General features: G+C 37.8%; 4 protein-coding genes across 9 annotated transcripts; 2 read left to right on the top strand and 2 right to left on the bottom strand.

The window, feature by feature from the left end:
* The first annotated feature begins 332 nt into the window (after nt 1–332).
* LOC149736758 (rRNA 2'-O-methyltransferase fibrillarin-like) lies at nt 333–2,840 on the top strand. Its single transcript, XM_089876468.1, has 8 exons — nt 333–587; nt 848–886; nt 954–1,070; nt 1,248–1,417; nt 1,686–1,856; nt 1,962–2,094; nt 2,259–2,371; nt 2,429–2,840. Exons 1-8 carry the CDS (start codon nt 575–577, stop codon nt 2,597–2,599), a joined length of 927 nt encoding a protein of 308 aa, XP_089732594.1. The 5' UTR covers nt 333–574; the 3' UTR covers nt 2,600–2,840.
* A 577-nt stretch (nt 2,841–3,417) lies between these two features.
* Nucleotides 3,418–10,105, top strand: LOC149736757 (N-acetylglucosamine transporter UNC93A-like). 4 transcript variants are annotated; one of them, XM_089876446.1, is made up of 9 exons: nt 3,418–3,643; nt 6,593–6,718; nt 6,932–7,126; nt 7,369–7,580; nt 7,654–7,884; nt 8,125–8,353; nt 8,408–8,598; nt 8,814–9,048; nt 9,475–10,105. In XM_089876446.1, exons 2-9 carry the CDS (start codon nt 6,607–6,609, stop codon nt 9,723–9,725), a joined length of 1,656 nt encoding a protein of 551 aa, XP_089732572.1. In that variant the 5' UTR covers nt 3,418–3,643; nt 6,593–6,606; the 3' UTR covers nt 9,726–10,105. The 4 variants fall into 4 exon arrangements, with proteins under 4 accessions (XP_089732572.1, XP_089732575.1, XP_089732571.1 ...); XM_089876445.1 differs by lacking the exon at nt 3,418–3,643 and adding an exon at nt 5,841–6,003; XM_089876447.1 differs by lacking the exon at nt 3,418–3,643 and adding an exon at nt 6,390–6,537.
* A 153-nt stretch (nt 10,106–10,258) lies between these two features.
* On the bottom strand, nt 10,259–15,337 carry LOC149736756 (N-acetylglucosamine transporter UNC93A-like). Of its 2 annotated transcripts, none has more exons than XM_089876458.1 (8): nt 14,368–15,337; nt 12,677–12,871; nt 12,411–12,616; nt 12,072–12,302; nt 11,772–11,979; nt 11,512–11,714; nt 10,809–11,043; nt 10,259–10,675 (listed from the first exon to the last, which is right to left on the bottom strand). In XM_089876458.1, the coding sequence occupies exons 1-8, from the start codon at nt 14,483–14,485 to the stop codon at nt 10,455–10,457; spliced, it is 1,617 nt and encodes a 538-aa protein (XP_089732584.1). In that variant the 5' UTR covers nt 14,486–15,337; the 3' UTR covers nt 10,259–10,454. The 2 variants fall into 2 exon arrangements, with proteins under 2 accessions (XP_089732584.1, XP_089732585.1); XM_089876459.1 differs by having other exon boundaries at nt 11,512–11,711.
* A 78-nt stretch (nt 15,338–15,415) lies between these two features.
* Nucleotides 15,416–21,184, bottom strand: LOC149736755 (N-acetylglucosamine transporter UNC93A-like). 2 transcript variants are annotated; one of them, XM_089876454.1, is made up of 10 exons: nt 21,065–21,184; nt 19,158–19,223; nt 18,996–19,100; nt 18,590–18,784; nt 18,321–18,523; nt 17,903–18,130; nt 17,641–17,809; nt 17,374–17,573; nt 16,885–17,119; nt 15,416–16,768 (listed from the first exon to the last, which is right to left on the bottom strand). In XM_089876454.1, the coding sequence occupies exons 2-10, from the start codon at nt 19,207–19,209 to the stop codon at nt 16,548–16,550; spliced, it is 1,608 nt and encodes a 535-aa protein (XP_089732580.1). In that variant the 5' UTR covers nt 19,210–19,223; nt 21,065–21,184; the 3' UTR covers nt 15,416–16,547. The 2 variants fall into 2 exon arrangements, with proteins under 2 accessions (XP_089732580.1, XP_089732579.1); XM_089876453.1 differs by lacking the exon at nt 21,065–21,184 and having other exon boundaries at nt 19,158–20,749.
* Between the last annotated feature and the right edge of the window lie 4 nt (nt 21,185–21,188).

Here is a 21,188-nt window from a genome sequence, read left to right as displayed (position 1 = left end):
TGTACTGCTTTCGTCTTACTGTGCTCTGTGACTTGGATTAACAGTAAAGTATGGCCTCACCCATCAGAAAGGAGAAACGCGTAAAATTGCGATGGGCACTGATTGGTAATCAGCGCTTTTCGAATTTCGATTTCGTGACGCAGTGCAAGATAAAGAACGATAGTGTGACCAAATACATATGGTTTAAGCTCTGGTTTAGGTGGTTTACTTACAGAATTTATGTCTCGTTTAGTTCTCGTTACAGAATTGGTCTGCTTATTTATATTCGAAATTGTTTTATTCAATTTCCTTTTTACCAATTATGATAAGAAATTGACATGTATAAGATTTTTATGACTCGAGCAAAACACGTGTGTTCGTTGGTGTGGAAAGTGGAAAAGCGCGTTTTGCATTCATTGCGTTGTTGCGTTGTGGAGCAATTAACTAACTGCTTGTTTGTAAATTATAACATATTTATCTTAATTACATATGTCATCAGGTAGCCTAGCAGATAAAGCAAAGTTAATATAAAGGATATTGGTCTGCACGAAACGTTTTGAAAGAATCAAGATCGTGAATATAAACTCAAGTTATCATGGGACGTCCAGGTAAATAAAGCTTTAAATAATTGAGCAATAACACACAAAAATAACTTTATATTAAAACTAACATTTCTTTCTTACATAGGCCATTTTGCCAGATATATTGCATAAAATACATTTGCTTATAGGAAAGCTTACTATAGGAATTTTGTGCTTGTTTGTTGGTATAATTAAATCAGCATAAGATCTGTTTTATTAATCCAATTTATTTCAGTCTAACTAAAAAAGTTTTTTTTTATGATATTTAACAGCTTGCACATTTTTAGGTTTTTCTCCACGTGGTGGCGGTAGAGGAGGCGGAAGAGGTTGGTAAAAAACTTTAAAATATCCAAAATATCGTGATGAACTTGTTATAACACTTACTTTGTTCAGGTGGTGGATTTGGCAGAGGAGGTCGTGGTGGTGGACGAGGTGGCGGTCGTGGTGGTTTTGGAGGTGGAAGAGGAGGAGGGGGAGGATTTGGAGGGAGAGGCAGAGGTGGAGGAAGAGGTAATCACTCCTGTTAATAGTTTTTACCTTTTTTGTAATTTGTAACTTTCGTATTAGCCAGTTCCTAATTATACTAGGCTACTGTTGCAACAGCATGCAAGATGAAATTGTACTGCGTATACCAGGAAAATAAACAAAACAATTGAGGTTGTTAAGATAACCAAACTTTGTTTTTAGGTCGTGGAGGTGGGAGGGGCCGTGGAGGTTTCAGAGGTGGAAATTCAACAATGGTTGAACCTCACAGACATTCTGGTATCTTCATTGCACGAGGAAAGGAAGATGCACTTGTTACAAAGAACTTAGTTCCTGGGGATACTGTGTATGGAGAGAAGAAAATTGAAGTTGAAGTACGAGATTATAAACTGTTTGCACCACTCTGCAGTATTATGTATATTTCGTGATTTCGTTTACCACTTTAATTGCTAATATTCTTTCCAATTTGTTGGCTTTAGTGTTTGGCATCTAGTATGCATTTGCCCCAAGTTTAACACCGCCACAATTTTAGGTATCAGAGGGCAGTTATACAGCCATCCTCCAACTTACCACTTGGTTGTCTTGTGCATAAAAAGCTCTGCATTTTGTAATATCCTTTACTAAAACAATTTTTTGTTCCAGCTTGAAGGAGCCAAGACTGAGTACAGAGCGTGGAATCCATTCAGATCTAAACTTGCTGCTGCTGTGCTTGGTGGCATTGAAGCGATTCATATCAAACCAGGATCTAAAGTTCTTTACCTTGGAGCTGCATCTGGCACCACTGTTTCACATGTTTCTGATATTGTTGGCCCGGTATGTTAATAAAGTATTAAGAAATTTCAGTACCGTGTGAACTGAACTGTTAAATCGATTTAGAAATACTATATTTGTTATGTTATGTGTTACTCTATGTTTTAGGAAGGATTGGTGTATGCTGTGGAATTCTCACATAGATCCGGTCGTGATCTGATCAATGTTGCGAAGAAACGAACAAACATTATTCCCATCATTGAAGATGCAAGACATCCACACAAATACAGGATGCTTGTTGGTATGATATATTAGCCAGTGGCAGTGCATGTGTATCAGCAATTCTAGTCAGCAAAAAATAGTTAGGCATAGGATTAGCAATGAATTGTTTGGTTTGCATGGAGGTGAAACCCATTATATTATGACATATGTCTAGATTCTCTAACTTATTCTGTTACCATACAGGTATGGTTGATACCATATTTGCTGATGTAGCTCAGCCCGATCAAACTCGTATTGTAGCTTTGAATGCTCATCACTTCCTCAAAAACACAGGACACTTTGTCATTTCCATCAAGGTATTTTTTCAATACTGTAATATTTTTAGTGCCGAATCTAACTTAATATATAACTAGGCATCTTGCATTGATTCAACGGCAAAACCGGAGGCAGTTTTTGCGTCAGAGGTTAAGAAAATGCAAGGAGAAAAGATGAAACCACAGGAGCAAATGACCCTTGAGCCATACGAGCGAGATCACGCTGTCGTAGTTGGAATTTACCGTCCGCCACCAAAGAACAAGAAATGATAACATTTTTTCTTGTTTTTACGTTTTTATAAGTCCCACTTATGTGGCCATCACATAATACGCCCTGTAAAATCATTAACTTTTTATCATTGATCCGGAATTTTTTGGAAATTTTAAATCAGAGCCCTTCAGTATGATCATAAATTTATTGGTAACAATTTTGTCTTTGTAACATTCTGTGGTGATCAGATCGCTATTTCACTGCCAAGTTGCTTTTTTAATACAGTAACAGCGCAGAAAAGTTGTGTGGTTATTAAGATGGATCGTGTCTGTGCTGTGTAAATGTATGACCTTAATTGCTCGTTGGTATAGGAAGAAGTTTAGCTTCTAGTTCTCAGTTGCGCGTGATGTATTTTTTTGTACGCTGGTGGGCGTACACGAGCAAGCTTGGCATTCTTTTATCAGTACGCAATTTACAACTGGTGTAAATGAGCCAACTCGGCAAATAAAGGTAACGCCATCGGAATGTCGTAAACAGATGTCTATGTAGCAATAAATATTAAGTGCCGGCGTACGATTATAAATACAGCATTTCTAAATTTGTGGTGGTCGTACGAGCAATACTAATCAGTTAGTCAGTTTCCGTTTATGTTATTAATCTCAAAGCGTATTCGTAACAAGCGCAAAGCGGACTCGTGGTAGGCACGAAGAGCATTGCTGTGGTTTCAGAATTTACATAGTGTCGGAACGAACAAGACTGGTATTTAGTAAGCAATTGTAGTTCAGCTGGTACGACGTATCCAGTTTACCGGATATCTCGAAAGAGAACGATTGGCTAGACTCTTGCGGTTCGGTGGTGTATCAAGTTTAGTAAGCGATAACCTGTTGGGCCCTGGTACAAGTTCACTTGTTTACCCAGCTTAGGTAGGAAAGTAACGAACTGGCAAGCCAATAAGCGTATCGCCTTTAAGCGGTTACCAATATCATCCACGCATGCAGAACTATATTAACAGTGAACTTGGCCTGGCTTACGGCGGAAAGGTTTTCGTCACGTTTGGCACGCTTTTGTACTGTTGACGCACTTGGGAAATTAAAAAGTTTCCGGTAAGTTATGGTTAGTGACCTCGGCGAGTTTATTGATAACTTAATATAAAGCGAATCAGTTTGCGGTCTGTGGATTCCAATTAGTTTACGATGCCGCGTAGTCTTTCGCAATGGGCTGTTATCTTATGATAATACGCTTAATACCCAGGAGTATAATATCGAGTTAACGCTTTATGAAAGCAAAGTAGCCGGGCGTGCATAAGGTCGTGTCGGGTTGCGTTAGCTTTTAGCGCCTCAGTTTACTTTCTCCAATTAAATCGTAGCCGCAATTTACGATAAAGTCTGCGCTGGGGCTCATAGCGGATTTTGGTTAACATCACGACTTAGTAAAACGCATAGGACATCGTAGCACAGTGTTAAAGATTAGTTTAATCATTGATTTAATAAAGCTCGCGCCTTCGACAGCAAAGAAAAAGCTGGAACAAAGGTTCATGTCATGTAGACTGCGTGGCAGCCATCGAAACAACTGTTGTGCTTACAAACATGAAAAGAAGGCAGATAAAGTCGTGTTGTTGCCAGCGCGGTAATTAGTGCAATCTGCTGCTGGAGGTTCTCCCATTGTCTGTCTACAGAATGAAGCACGAGGTCTAATTCGCTAAAAACCGCCGAAATAAATCCTAATACCACTTACTATTAGAGGTTGTACGTAGTAATCTGGAATTACATTATTGTACCGATATATAATAGCAACAACATATTAAGCGAAAGTAAACAAATAGATTATCTTGTTGTATGGTCTGGTCTAGTCAGATTTAATACGTTTCGGAGGTAGCGGAATGCAGTTAACGAATGAAAGTTTTATTGTTGTTGTTTTTGTTGATCGCCGTAATCTACGTGTTATAATTGCAGTCCGTTGTTAAAGATAATTCTGCTGTTTTAGTTAAGATGCTAAACCGGCAAAGGTCATAAAGACTTTACAGCGGTTTTATTTATGGAATAGCGGAGACCTTTGCCAAGGGTTACCTCAATTAGTCAGCCTAATTTAACCGAGTTAAGATAACAAGCTAAACTGCCCGCCCGCCTTGCCCTTGTTTACCGGAATGTGTGATTTACAGTGAAAAAGGTTCAGTCGTCTGCTTCTTTCTGTTTTAACCGGGAAAATATAAATGTAAGGAGCAACATCAACAACTTGACAGTTATTTGGAAACACAATCTTAGTTTCGATGTTTGTAACCGCAAGTCAAGGACAGATTGGGCGATGACATTCATTCTCAACAGCGGAGGGATTCATATTCGCCAACAATCTTCTTTGTATTTTTGCCAGTCAGTTAACGAGCTGCCGGGTCGAATTGGTTATAACGTTCATTAGGTTGGATAGACAGCGAGTTATTGAATCGATTATTGTGTGTATAAAATAGAAAATCGATAAAACTTTCACTAAATGAGTTCCCATACCATAACCGAGACGTACTAGGAAGAAGTAATTCTTTAGTCTAGACCGCAGCAGCAATATTAGCAGCCATCATAGCCAAATCTACTTCAGCAAGAGACAACATTGTCTTGTTTAGGATTATTGGTCAAACAAGTTCTATATAATTCGTTCTCCCTGTAGCTTTGCTCGCACAGGTTCAATCGGCCGCGGCGGGTCAATTGGCTCTTCTGTAACGAGAGCTCAAAGTGTTGTTAGTTTTCGTCGACTATAGCTAGTAGGTATTACGAACGCGTGCGAAAATACTTACTGGCGTACGAGCACACCAAGAGCTGTTATCTTTACGCCTCAAGATTGCTATATGCGGCCAACAATCGATATTTATTTACCCATTGCGCGAAAGTGCGAGAATGAGAGAAAATTCCGTAATTGGGCGTTTGGGTGTGCTAGTTATACACCCAGCTATTCGAAATCTCAGCGAAATTGCTCATTGTATTTGGTTTGGTATAAAAATACGTGCAATGAAAGTTTATTCAATTTGTTGTTATTTACCTATACGACAATGTAGTGTTGTAGTCTATGCATTATACAGGTGTTGTTATGTGTATTCGTATATTTCTATTGTAAAAGCGTAGCAACAACCTCAACAATGGTCAATCTTAGTTTTCTTTTAAAATGTTTTTATATGAAATCAACGTCGATAACCAATAACGACCTCGTTTCGTTATAGGTTTATGTTATGTACATGTCTCTTTTGTGTGTATGTTGTAGTTCCAATGTCGAACACTGCTTTCGTAATGTTTTATCTCACATAGCATGTTTTATTATTTGAATAAAGCTAAGTTCGGTTACCCATTCATCCCAGGTGTTCATCTACTAACTTGCGTAAAGATAAAAAATATTTCTTAGTCGAAATGAGAGTTTTGTAATTTTTAAAACTGCCTTGTAACGTCAAATACTATGAAGAAACATACCGAAGATGTGAATAAAGGTAAGCAATATTTTCGCTAGTTTGCCTGGGTCGTTTGAAAGTTGTTGTGAGGAATTTTCGCACGGAAGCTTGTTTATTGTGAACGGAGTTTGAAGTGGAACTGGATTGCGGAAATAAATACGTCATTAAGGGGTTAAGAATTTGAGAATCGGGTCTTTCCTTGGCTTTGTCGGATTCAGTCAGGCTCAAAGAGATGTATCGGGTTACGTGTTTTGTATACGCTTCCCCACACTATTCATTGTCGCAAGACCGTACGATTTCACAATATATACCGTATGTTGCGAGGCCTTTGATTCCTGGTTAGTTTTGGAATCGTTTTGTGTAGCTAAATAAATACACACGGAATGTGTTTGTGCCACTCTTACCTCTTTCGACGTTGTTATTTGTCAGCGTGTCATGACTTATTAACTTTTATATAGCACTCGGACAGATTCGGATTTAGTTTCACATTAGTTGACTTATTCGTCCATCGTCACCTACCTTTTTGCTTTCGTGGCCGCTAAAATGGCGTCGTTTTGATCCGCGACGTTTGTGGTAATAGCTGCAAATAAAGACGTTATCGGGTGATTGCATCTCGTTTTTCTTACAGCGGAAAAAGATCTAATGTCCGAAGACGAAGACGCCGAATGCCAGAAGCAGTTGAGCAAACGAAACTTGCGAAAATGCCTCTACCTGTGCTCCTTCGCTTTCATGATGAATTACTCTGCCTACGCCGGTAAGTTGGGGTGGTATGGCTGTGCACCTGTCGGGTGTGACAATATCGTCACTAATCGGATTTGTTATCAGGGGTTTAATCTATCTTAAGATTAGTTGCGCGGTTTGATTGCGTAGAGAAAGTTTTTTGGTTTCAGTTACACTGTGTCGCTGTGCTAACATTACAAGTGGGTCATGTTTACAAAATCTTGTAATATGATGTGTTTGTTTACAGGTTTGATTTTCCTACAAAGTAGTGTTAATATAGAGAACGGTTTGGGAACCACCGGATTGTTTCTCATATACGCGACGTCCGCGTTTTCGACGATATTTTTCGTACCAATCTTTATTGACTTCAAAGGTGCCAAGGCTGCAATAGTTGCCGGTGAAATTGGAATTTTATGCTACACTTTGTCCAACTTTTATCCGAGTAAGTATTACCGTGTCAACCATACATGCGCATTTGCTTATATTTATAGCGTGGGATATATACGCTTGGCCGTGTTTGATGCGCATAACTGCCTGTAAGGTATCTTTTTAACTTTTATACCTTCTTGAATTTATCGTTGTTACAAACTGCTGTTTACGAAACGCATTCACGTGATCATTTGTGCTGGGTGTCTAACTACCGACAAAATATTTACTCTCTTATTATTGTTTTCATTCCGGTAGGTTGGTACACAATAATACCCGCCGCATTAATTCACGGTTTGACGGAAAGTGCGTCATGGGCGGGATCTTCTGTGTACGTAACTTACCTCGGCGAACAATATTGGGAAAGATGTCAAAGCAATAAACCAATTCCATCAACATCAAACAAGTCTAAAGAATCATACGTATACAAGTTCTTCTGCCAGTTCTATACGGTCGTCTACTTTTCGCAGGTTTGATATAATTATTCAACAATATTTTGCTGCAGTTATTACTGAATATATAAGCAAACATGTTTATGTTTAGGTCCTGGGTAATGCGGTCGTCAGCATCGTGTTAACCAGTTTAAAGGACTTCAAAACTTCGCACGAGAACTTTACAGTTACCACTGCTACAGAGCCACCTAGTAAAATTTTGGTTCAAAAGGTTGTATCCTTCGGGAATTTGACGAACACGACCTCGAACACGACTCTAGGGGAAGCGGCCGGGGTCATATCCGATGACACATGGGAAGCTTGTGGTTCAATGGAATGCCAAGTTAGTTATGTTTGGCTAAACGTTCTGGCAGAGTTCCCTTTCAAGTTTCCCGGCGTGTATCAATAAGCCATGGATATATCTATACCATCTTTGGAAAAAGCTATTAAGTTTCTGTTTTTGCACAATTCCAACCACTTCTATGCGCCACCCTATACAAGACTAGCTATGCTATGTGTGTGGTCATATTCGGTTCAGTGGTTGCAGTAATGACACTAATTTGGGACGTTTTTTTGCTTTCAGGCCGACTTTATTTATAATGCCGACCCAGAGCGTATGCGCAAGTACGAGCCAAGCAAAATTTCGATCTATCTTCTACTTGCATTATTCCTACTAATGCAAATCACTTTCACAATGGTTCATGCAATCTTTCTGCCCCGAATTCCCGCCAAATTTGGTTCGAACGAACATGGGCGCCATAGTTCTGTTGGCCAATCGGAAAATGAACTTGAGAAGGATCAGTTAGTGAAAGGTATGAGATTTTACTTAGTGTAAATTTCACTTTAATCAAAACGCTCAATTTCAGATTCAGCGAGCGAACGTAAGATTACGTTAAAGAATGCTATGGTTTCGGAGTTGAAAGAAACATTTCGACATATGGTGTCACCTTTGCACCTTCTCGTCCTTCCAATGGTTTTCTACTGTGGTGTATTTACCGCGTTCAGTGTTGCGGAATTCACCCGTGCGTATGTCTCCTGCACCATTGGCGTGGAACAGGTAAACGATGATATATATTTCTTCTCTGCTGTCAATCTATCTCCGCATCCAGTTGTTAACAGTTTATACACTTCTCAGTTTACAGACAGTAAATACGCGCGCTAGACTCTCCGTGTTTATTTTCTTGCATAACTTCTCTCGTCTGCTGACAAATCGCGTGAAAAGTACAGGAAAACTTATCTTTACCTTTACGCATTATGTTTTTTTTACTTTAGATTGGAATTGTTATGGTTGCATATGGTCTGACGAGCATGGCGGTATCGGGTGTTTCAACACAGTTGCTTCCCCATTTCGGTCGAAACCGTTTAGTGTTCGTCTCAGCCTTCTTGCATCTTGGGACGTTTTTGTTCTGTTTATTTTACTCCCCATCTTCGCAATCTCCATGGATGATTTATTTGAACGCAGTCCTCCTAGGTGCATGTGATGGAGCCATCGTGAATGTAATACAAGGTATACCAACATATATGTGTGATTCTCATTGAAATTTCGACTATCCACCTTTTTTTTATTATACGGGCAAACATTGTATTTTTGTATAGTAGGATGGGGAAATATAGGACACTTTTTCATTTTATGTTCTTGTTCCGTTTAGCATTAAACAAGAAAATTTAAAGAACTCTAAAATCGTGTCTTCACGCCCTTATAGACCGTTCTTAATTCTTTAATACTTGATCAGGATAGTTGAATATTATGTGCTAAAGGTGTCCCATCTTCCCCTATACAGTACTATATGAGACTTTTGACTTTGAACTTCCGTGAAAAATCTTACGTTTTCTGATGTTTTACGTGCTATGACTCACGTTTATTTATAACCAGCCCAAAGACGCCGAAATAAAACTTTGTTTGATTTAATTATATTATTCCTTATTCCCATAGGTATGATTGCCAGTTATTTTGAAGACCAACTCGCCATCGCTTTTAGCGTTAAAAACTTCGGCACAAACTTAGGAGTTGTGGCTGGAACAGGCTGGAGCACGATTCTATGCGTGTATGTGAAATTATATATATTGATGGGACTGCTTGCATTCAGCTTCATTTGTTACATTTTTGGCGAGATATGGTTTCAAAACAAAGTCAAAAGATCAAGTGCTGATACTGCCAAAGCTACACCTTCAGCACAATTTTAGTTGGCTTTACATTTTCGATTGTAAAAACGCCTGCCGTTCTTTATGTTATGTTTTTCAGCATTTTTAAAACGGTGTTAGCAGCTTAACAGTCGTTGCTAGCTGTTATTTTTGCACATGTGTAGTTTATCATGCCTTAATACCCCAGATTGATTATATCGCTTTAAGGTGTACATTGGCCTAACAATACCCCTCTGCGTGTATACTCAGACACGAAGTGATATTTCGCAGATAAAGGTTTTAGTTTTTTCTTAAAGCTCTTTCTTCTATCAATAACTAACATACCAGCAATGCATTATGTTATATACCTATCAACGTGATTTGTATGACATTCACTATTAATACATCAAATAAATATATATAGCTATGTGCTTATACACCTATATATGGGAGTCAAAATGTATAGTAACACGAACATGTATTACTAATATAATATAAACGTATGAAGAGGGGACGAATGTTGGGTATTGTAATGAACGTTATGATCTCACCCACTGCGAATCAAGTCTGTTGTTTTTACAACCGAGGTACAAACATTTGTATCGTAAATGGCTCTGTTTATTTGGTGAATGACAATGTGATCCCAGAATAATGTTATACACCATTGTTATATACAGAGTAGCACAAACATTAGGCAAATACAAAACAACAACAAACATATGACAATAAATTATACAATTATTCTGGTGTCACCCTTTTGGTATACCAAGTTGTTTAACAACATTTGTTGGTTTAAATAGAGGTTAGCCTTTCCTTTTGTTTTAAGAACAACTTTTCAGCTATGAAAAAGCACACTAACGAAAACAAAAGAAACCCAATCAAAATATAAATCTTCACATACACGCATAGACTTGTGCTCCACGCTGTGCCAGCTACAATTCCTAGATTCATGATGCAACTTTTAAGAGTAAAAGCGACACCCTCAGTGCCTCGGAAATAGTGTGCCGTCAAACCTAATAGGACACGAAGGTATAAGGCATAATACAAAATCCAATAGTCTTTTTTTCTACTAGAAAGTTTGAAATTTGTACTTTTATTATAGGTATTTATAAATCGCTTTTATTTTACGTATTTATAAATGTTGACCTTCAAGCATATTGCTTTTAATTCCAAATCCAAATCCAATGAAAGCACCAAGCAAGTATACGACCCATGTATTGTTGGGGTGGGGTTGCCAAAAGTTACTACATAAGAAGGTACCCAAGTGCCAACACGCAACCACTATTGCGTATTTCAGTCTTCCAACTCGATACAGAACGTGGCCCCCGAAAAACGTTCCGAAAATGGAAAAAGCTCCATAAACCCCAGTTGCCAATCCCAACTGAAATGCACATATTTTAAAGGTTATCATCCAGCGTGATGGTAATGATATGGGGAAAAGTGGCCTATTAAACCGTATAGCATAGTATGGTGGGGCACGTTGGGGTACTTGGTATCGGCCAGATGTGGTTAGGTATTCTATCCACCAAACCCTACTATATATATTTATATGAATGTGTAGTAAAGGGGGGAGACGGGACACCTTCACATAATATTCAAATATCCAAATAACTACCAACCGTTTACGGTATCGTAAGGATGCCGTTTCATAATCTTTGAATGTCTTTTGCTCATTATAATAAATGGGACAATAAAATAGAATAAAAATGTGTTATACCCCAACCTACTATGCATCAGAATATGACAAATAATAATCTGTTGACCAACTGTTGCGCTTGCTTCCAAAGTTGCTAAAATTTCCTTTGTAAAAAAAAGATAGAAGAAATACATTGTTGTGCCTTGTCCTCACCTTTTCAACTCCAATAGAACAAGATACAAATGCTCTTGTATATTCAGTTATACCGTACGCGTAATATATCCCACTGTAGAAGATAAGAGGAGCAACAAACAGATGCAGTGGCGAAATTAGGTGGCGAATAGTGTCCTTTAATTCCAATTTCATTTTTATTAAAACCTGTTTAGACTTTGTTGGTGGCTGTGTTCTGCTGTCTTCTAAGTATAAACAGGATAGTTGTATACACTGAGCAAAATAAAAGAAAATAAATTTACCATCTTTTATCGAAGACGTTTTTGTCGACAGAAGTAAATCGTCTGGTGTTTGGTCATTTTTAACTGACGCTTTGGGGAGAAATATGGCTTGTAAACAAATAAAAATCAAGGGGCAGATTGTGAATAAGGAGAGCAGAAAGTAAATGCTCGTTTTACTTGGATGGAATTTCTCCAAGTCGTCCTCGCTTGAGTCGTAGATATAGTCCGCCTACAATGAAACACGAAGCAAACTTTTTATGATGCTGCCTTTATTCTTACAACATTTATGCTAAAAAAGCCGCATTCTTGTATTATATATACCTGGCAATCTTGCGAACCACATAGCGCTAACGGATTTTTAGTTTCAAGAGTTACATTTGATACAATCCATGGCATCGTAGTAGCGTTAATGGTGGCTGCTGATGAAGAATATTGAAGTGTTGATGACACAACGAAACTTGCATTAAGGATACTGCCATTTGTTGGTTTGCTAGGAACACCATGGTCCTGCAATCCGAGTAAAACTGCGGCAGTGATTCCACTTCCAATTATCTGTAGGGTAAAACCAAACGGTATTAGGGGTTCTGTTTTCCAAAAACAACTTTCTTAATCTTGGTATGCATGAAGTATGTAATGTAAATGCTGCAAAATAAAACTTACAACCCCACAAAAAAGCATGGTGTAATAAGTTCCCAAGTATTGATAAATCAAAGCTTCTTGTGATAAACTACTGCGGCCTTCGTTGCGGCGCCTTTCTTTTTTCCATTGCTTTTTTCCAAGGTAAGTAACATAGCATGACGCACCGGCCCACACACCAGTCTCTGTGATACCGTGTACCACTGCCGCAGGAATGAGGGTGTACCAACCTGATGGTTTAAAAAATACCATACATGTATCTATTAAAGTTATTTTAAAATTTTCAGTACTTGGGTAAAAGTTGGATGCAATGTAAGCAACAAATCCAAGTTCACCAAGTATAATAGCGAACTTTGGTCCGAGGAAATTGATGATGAAAGGCACCAGAAAAATGCAGGAAAACGGAGATACGATGTAAACGATCATAACGCTGGTGGTGCCGAGGCCGCCTTCTATGTTGATACTGCTTTCTAACCCAATCACGCCTGTTCGTAAACGTTGTGGTTGGTTAGTACATGGCCTACTCAATACACGGCCTAGGAATACACCGAAACTGGTCAGAAAATAAGAGGCCTATTGACGCGAATAATGCCCATTATAATACATTGTTACGTCACGGTTTTATGAATGGATTTCCTTCATTTTGAATGCAGTTTGCAGTTGTTGGTAGGTTCAATACCAGTTGTAGGTTGTTTTAACTTACAGTTTATCACAGAACGTGTCGCCGGGATATTTTCTTGTTTAGTTAAAATCATACCAGACATATAAAGCAGCGCAAAAGGTTTATTAGTATATAAATATCAGTTTATTAAGCATACAGAGAGACGAGCAATCTGATTTAGTTTACCAACACAGAAAACCTACGTTTTGATTATATTTAATTTAGTAGACAGGCATTTGGCAAGTTTTATAATGCAGCACACCTTTATAATTTTATTTAGATTGAATTGTAAGCCACCAGAATTATTAAGCAAGCTATTTAAGCATGGTCAATAGGTGTACCGTAGTTGGATAAAAATATTTGGATAAGGGTACCATCTGTGCATGTTATGATCATGAAGAAGTGGCAAGAAGATCTTCAGGAAGGAAGACTAGTCAAATTTAAACAACGACAAAGGTCTAAAGTTAGACACAACACTTAAGTACGAAGGGAGGCTATCGTGAGTTTGTTTGTATTATACAGTCTTAATTTATAATGTGCTGTATGACCCATTTTTTGACCTTAAGGAAGAGCCTCTGTCCTGCTTTAACAAAAAAAACCTCGAGTAGAAAATGGGTTATGAGCAGCAGGACAGATCAAGGCATAAGCACCTTGAGACAAAAGGCTGATGCTTGTGTTTATCCAATATCCTATATTGTTTTTAAGGACCAGTTTTAAAAGTCCACAACGGACATATCAATTAACTTACTTGTTGTTACTGCGGTGTTGTTTTGCTAGATATGCATAGGCTGTCTTAAAAAACTTCTGTTTAAAGCCAAATACTATTTTCACTCAGCGACTGAGCCAAACTAAACTGTCGGTAAAACTTACTTGTATGTCGCACGTGGTTAAAAGTAACTCCTATATGTTCAGTCATGCTTAAACATTTATAAAAAATATAAGATGTTGACAAAATAACCCGAAAAATAAGGTAATTTAACCGGGAATGGTAAATAAACTGTTATTTGATGCAAAAACTACAGCCAGACACCAAAATCCATTCATAAAACCGTGACGTAACAATGTATTATAATGGGCATTATTCGCGTCAATAGGCCTCCTATTTTCTGAGCAGTTTCGGTGTATTCCTAGGCCGTGTATTGAGTAGGCCATGGTTAGTATTATTTTAAAAGTAATTATTTGTAGTACTGTGAGGAAGATAGGACACCTTTTTATAGTATTTTCTCGACCTATTTAGTAGTAAACAAAGAACGTTTAAAGCATTCTAAGCCGCAACCTAAATTTGTATTTGTGTTGCATAAACGTGATGCTGTGACTAACCGTTGTAAGAAGCGTAAATGAACATCTCTGTTAACCCAAGCATGTACAGGTAACGAGACATTGATCTGCTGCTGATCTCCATTTTCGAACCAACTGCATTATCAGCATCGCAATCCATGACACAACTTATACTAATCAAAAATCTTGCTGCCAAAATGATAAACACACGAACCAAACGGAAATTACAAGTTAGAGTCCTTTATTTCTAAAAGGGTAACCAAACGTACGTATTTTTAGATATAAATGCGGGCTGACACTAGCGCCGATGGCTTGCGATTCGAGAGAGCCGGGCGATTTTCTGACATCACTTCCTCTTATCGCTAGTAATGCGAGCGACATAATTTCGATTAAAAATAGTTTCTACTTTGCCGATGATCGCTAGCAATGTACCGCTTTGGCGCGAAAAGTAATACTTTTTGCGTAAACTATTTCGCTGTAAATTAAACCATGGAGATAATTTTCAAGTAAGTAAGAATGTAAAAATGTAATATTTTGTTGCAGGCAAACTATATTGAAAATGGCATTTGTTGGAGTAGTTTACGATAATTGTTAAAATCAACAGTTCAATATTACACGGGCATATGTTTAATGCTCAATTAGTTTGTGGAAAAATAATAAAATAAAACCAAACTATATGAAATATAGGAGCAGATATACTATTATCCAATTTTATGATAAATTCGGCATCTGCGCTATAATAATTTTAAAAGCCAATGCCTGTAAACGAAATTATAGCTTTTCATGTGTATTTTCCTCTGTTGTTATCGCATAGTTACGTTAAAACGAATACATTCAATTTCCAACTTCCGCCGAACAGAACAGGGCGTTTTTACATTTATGTGTGAATCCTTGTAGAAATGTATAGGCAGACATATCGGCCGATAATCGCTTTCTCCCAACGCCAGTGTCTTTACCGCCCGTAGTGTGAAACCGCCTTTAGCTAACTAAAAAAACTCCAAATGTCTTACTGCCATTGGTTTGTTTGCTTGTAACACCTTGGTCTTGCAATCGAAATAAATCTGCGACGTCTATTTAATTAAAGCTACAAAATTAAAGTCCTACAATACTATAGGGTTAACGGTGCAAGCCTCGATATTTTTTCATAACTTTTCTAACCTTACTATATGTGAAGAATTGATGTATATGTAAATTTGCTGACACCTCCTATGTTTAACTATAAAAGAGCGAAACCTAAAGTTGTTCCTGAAACGCCATACTGCATGAAAGTACTTGCTTCCCTACAATAAATCACATCGATAAATCAAAGCTTCTTGCGACAGGCCATTTCCTTCGTTGCACGCCTTGCTTTTTCCCAGTGCTTCTTACCAAGGAAAGTAACATAGTGTATAACGGTTGACCGCGCGTACAGATTTAATTTTATAGTTTACCCATATTTAACCTAATGCATAAGATTGTATAATAAACAGTGGTGTTACGTCTGGCGCAACTGATTGAGCGGCTCATCTTGCGTTTTTCAAGCGAACACAGGAAACTAAATACGCCGAGTCTTCCCCGTTTGGTAAAGCCCTCCTATTTTCTGTGTTGTGAGGACAGTAAGAGCTATATACCCTTGCTGTCCTCACGTTTGTCCGTAGCTTCGATGCCGCTCGTGCTTAACTGCGACATGGTATATTATTTTATTTAAGGGTAAGAATCTGGCCTGTAACTCAACTTAATACAATTTAAACAGTTATGGACATACGATTCTTGATTTGACCATTTATTCGTGCCACATTGCTCATCACAAGGTTTATCCAAGGCACTTTTGTCACTGTTACTACAACTATGAGACTTTGCCACTGTAACGGCAATAATCAAAGCAAAAGAACAACCGTGTTTGCATCGAATTGTGTTCAAGCTTTATACATGTGGTCTGCACAACTACTGATTCGTGACTTATTGTCAATTTTGATTTTATTTTGGCACTTAAAACAGTATAAAACGACTTAAAGGATTAAAGGTAAAGCCCCCCAAAACGACGATTTATCAAAAGAATTCAAAGTCAACAGTATCGTACAAAAAATTCAAAAACATATCATTTATAACAAGTTTTGAGAATCATATTATAATATGTTAATACAAAGAATTATAAGCTTGCTGTAGACAAAATCAAGCAACGATGCGTTGTCTTGTGGCTACGATTTCGTACCACCGTATTAGAATAGATTGCTGTTTATTTTTTAAATGGAAGCTCGTTTTTTCTTTTGTTTTAAAAACAACATTTCTGCTATGAAAAAGCACACTACCGAAAACAAAATAATCCCAATTAAAATGTAAATCTTCACATACACGCATAGACTGGTGCTCCACGCTGTGCCAGCTACAATTCCTAGATTCATAATACAGTTTTTAACACTGAAAGCGATGCCCTCAGTGCCACGAAAATAGTGTGCTGTCAAACCTAATATGAAACAAAAGTAAACATTACAAATATTTATTAGCCATAACCTATGAGAATTCAGGATAAGTAACGCACTTATATTATCTGTCGCTTTTAATCGAATTCACTACCGTTACCTTCAAGCATGTTGTTTATAACTCCTTGTCCAATCCCAAGGAAAGCACCAAGCAAGTATATGACCCATGTGTTGTTGGGGTGGGGTTGCCAAAAGTTACTACATAAGAATGTACCTAAGTGCCAACATACAACCACTATTGCATATTTCGTTCTTCCAAGTCGATATAGAACACGACCACCAATAAGTGTCCCAAATATGGTAAAAGCACCGAGAACCCCAGTTGCCAATCCCAACTAAAACAGACATACTTTTGTAGGGTCCAGCGTCGATTAGATTACTGTGTAATACAGTCTTGAAGCCTAACAATTTGGTAACCATAGTATACATTTATATAACTGTGGGGTAAAAACTACCTTTATAACATCTTTTCCCCACACTGCCAGATCGTGTTTCTAACAATTAACAACGTTCCTTGAGAGTCGTGACGGTGCGATTATATAATTGTGTAAATATTATTAGTTTATTACCGAATGTGCCTTGTCCTCACCTTTTCGACTCCAATAGAACAAGATACAAACGCTCTTGTATATTCAGTTATGGCGTACGCGTAGAACAATCCATTGTAGAAAATAAAAGGTGCAATAAACAGATGCAACGGCGATATCACGAATCGAAACGTGCCCTTTAACTCCACTTTCATTTTTGCTAAAACCCGATTGGTCTTTGTTGATTGTGTTCTGCTTTCTTCTAAGAATAAAAGCGGTGTAGTTGTAATATAGTATAGGCAAATCATATACAGAATAACTCAATTTACCATCTTTTGTTTGGTCATCTTTAACTGACGCCTTTGGGAGAAATATGGCTTGTAAACAAATAAAAATCAAGGGGCAGATTGTGAATAAGGAAAGCAGAAAGTAAATGCTCGTTTTACTTGGATGGAATTTCTCCAAATCGTCCTCGCTGGAATCGTAGATATAGTCCGCCTGTAATGAAACATAAAGCAAACTTTTTATATACCCTGCTTTGTTCATGATACAAGCTTTACGAACAAATCCTCTTTCTTACCATATACATACCTGGCAATCTTGCGAACCACATAACGCCAAAGGGTTCTTTATTTCAGGAGTTACATTTGATCCAAATAATGGCATCCAAGTAGAGTTGGTTGTTGCTAATGAAGAATATTGGAGTGTTGATGAACTAAAGAAACTTGCATTGATGATACTGCTATTGGTTGGTTTGCTAGAAACACCATGGTCCTGCAATCCGAGTAAAACTGCGGCGTCTATTCCACTTCCAATAAGCTAAAAATTTAAATCATATATACGATATATTTAGGTATCTTTTTGCCAACTTTCTTGACCTATAGCTTGCTAGATACGAGGGATGTTGTGTAAGTGAGTTCGTTGACATCTTCCAAGTTAAACTAAGGGAAAATATAAAGTGTTGCTTGAAAAATAAAGTGTTGCTCTGAAACGCCAGACAAAAACTTACGTCCCCACAAAAAAGCATGGTGTAATAAATTCCCAAGTATTGATAAATCAAAGCTTCTTGCGATCGGCCACTGTCTTCGTTGCGTCGCGTTTCTTTTTTCCATTGCTTCTTCGCAAGGAAAGTAACGTAGCATGACCCACCGGCCCACATGCCACTTTCTGTGATACCGTGTACCACTGCCGCAGGAATGAGGGTGTACCAACCTGATGAAAAAACACAATACAAATATCATAGATATTTCTCTTAAATTAACTGAACAGTTTTCGTACTTGGGTAAAAGTTGGATGCAATGTAAGCAACAAATCCAAGTTCACCAAGTAAAATAGCGAACTTTGGTCCCAGGAAATCAATGATGATAGGCAAAAGAAAAATGCTGGAAAACGAAGACACGATGAAAACGATCATAACGCTGGTGGTACCGAGGCCGCCTTCTATGTTGATACTGCTTTCTAACCCAATCACACCTGTTCGTAAATTCGGTGGTTAATTGGTATTATTTCATAAGTTTTCCGTTGTGTTTTTCTATGGGAGTTCGGCGATAAAACGGAGCATGATTGCACAATAGAATGTGTGGCAAAAACGCGCATACTCACGAGGTCGTTAAGAGAAAAGTTGAATCGATATGGCAGTTTGTTGCACCTTAAAATCAAAACGTTGCACTGATAAGTGACTTACCGCTATAAGAACCGTAGATGAACATCACCGTTAACCCAAGTATGTACAGATAACGAGACATCGATATATTGCTGGTTTCTGGTTTATTATCGTTTTTTTCGGAGGCTGTCAGAAAAATAAATTTGAGATAAATAGATCACATTTTCCAACCAACTGCATTACCTGCTGCGTCGCAGTCCATGACACCACTTTCTTTAACTCTTTTACATTCCATGTTAAAGTTGCTTGCTGCGAAAGTAATATTACGAATCATTAAATGCAGATAACAAGTTCTAGTTCATGATTCGTAAATAAGTAACCAGGGGACCTTATTGCAATATTTACACTAAGCTAACATAAGAGCTCTCGAGCTCTTACTTTATACTACAATACAGTATGCTTTACTTTATATACAATAATAATAATCTTTTATCGTATTTTTTTGATGAATTGCGTCGGTTCTTAGTACGTCACTCGCGACGTCACACGTAATATCTTAGTTCTCAATCGCTGCGTTCTGTTACGTCACAATCGTTTAGATTTCGCTCTCTACCGCTCGCGTTAATGTTACGTCATAGCTATACGAGACTGTTCTACGCTGACGTTTGGCGACGTTTTATTTCATGGGGCCCCATGCGCGTTTTGCGTGGATACGAGGCACATTACTTGTATATACTAATTATATTTGCGTTGTAAGCGCGAAGCAAGAAGATCAAAGAATTGGTAAAGTATAAATCACAATTGGTATTATAACGTAAATAAGCTCTTTTCTAGAAATGTGACGTCACGAAGTAGGTTTGCCCAAACCCAAAGTTAGTATAGACCAAGTTAGGAAACGGATCGTAAAACAACGAGTCTTGTTATCCATTGTCGCGCGTCCATGACGTCATAGACACCACCATTACGGAGCCCGCGGCATAGCATTTTATTATTGCTAGGTGCTGTTTTTCGTTTAAATTTTGCGATTTTTTAAAAACCAAGCAAGATGCGAGTAAAAATGGCTTTTTACTAATGTTATATCTTATCACAATAATAAACCTCACAAAAATAATCAACTTTTATTGAACACTAAATCGATTAAAGAGTAAAAAAACAGAAAATATCAAGATTACCATAGCCAAAAACATAAAAGAACATGTTTAAAATATAAAAATACAAACAAAAACGCATAACATTACCATAAACTGATGTATCTACCTGCAGTTTTGCATGTAAATTGTCGTGATTTTACTTTTTGGCTCACAAACTTAACACGTAGCCTATATCCGGCAACGAAACTTAAGGTATCTTTGTAAAATTTGCCTATAATATCGAAGTGACATTGAGGAAAACAATACTGAGGTACTATTTTTTGTCCTCTGCTTGAATTAGTACTTTACGGGTCTTTATGAAATCGGAAAACGCGAACACCTTATCTGCCAGTGCTTAAGCAGTTTGGAGCTGCATGTTCACTTATGTTGGATTATACATGTAGTAAAGAATGGTTCTGTAGATTCGTAGGTATGATCAAATACTATTATGTAAACTAAGCTGATTGCTGCTAGTCTTAATCGCCAACGTAAAGTACCCTGTTAAACCACGCTGTACGCCGAAAACCAGTCAAAATATTAATTTACTTCACATTAATTCTTAGATTTAATATTATATAACAAGATTTATATTAGAAATTATATTTTAAATGTTAAAACAACCGCTATATGTGTTTTCTAGCTTTGTATCGCTTACAAGAACTAAATGAACACATGCCGACCATGCATTTGTATAGGCGATTCACGCTCTGTGGGGTCCGTAATGGCGAACTCGAGCGCCGTTTCCTAACTTGGTCTATAGTAACTTTGCCCAAACCCGGGTTCTAAAAGGTTTGGGCAAATCTACGTGTCCGGCGCCAGCGCGCCTGCCTGTAACCTAGAGGTAACTAGTTCAAGTCTCGTCGTTGCTACTATTGTGGGCGTATGTGTCCTTGGGCAAAGGGCAAGGCACTTAACGCCATTTGCGGTAATTAATTTTTCGTTAAACATCATCAAGTTTTTGAAAAATAAACTTAAAGACAAAACGGAACTACCGTTTACATTGCTGTTTTCAAGACAAACCTGAATTGCAGTTTACATTGCTGTTTTCACGACAAACCTGAATTGCAGTTTACATTGCTATTTTCGGTAAAGCAAACTTTCAAAACCACAAAATCGCTTTGCTCTGACGTCACCGCACTCTCTC

Source organism: Ciona robusta, chromosome 4, assembly GCF_009617815.1.
Source record: "Ciona robusta chromosome 4, ASM961781v2".
Lineage (NCBI taxonomy): Eukaryota > Metazoa > Chordata > Ascidiacea > Phlebobranchia > Cionidae > Ciona > Ciona robusta.
The sequence above is the reverse complement of the archived record's forward strand: the minus strand, read 5'-3'. Positions and strand labels throughout refer to the sequence as shown.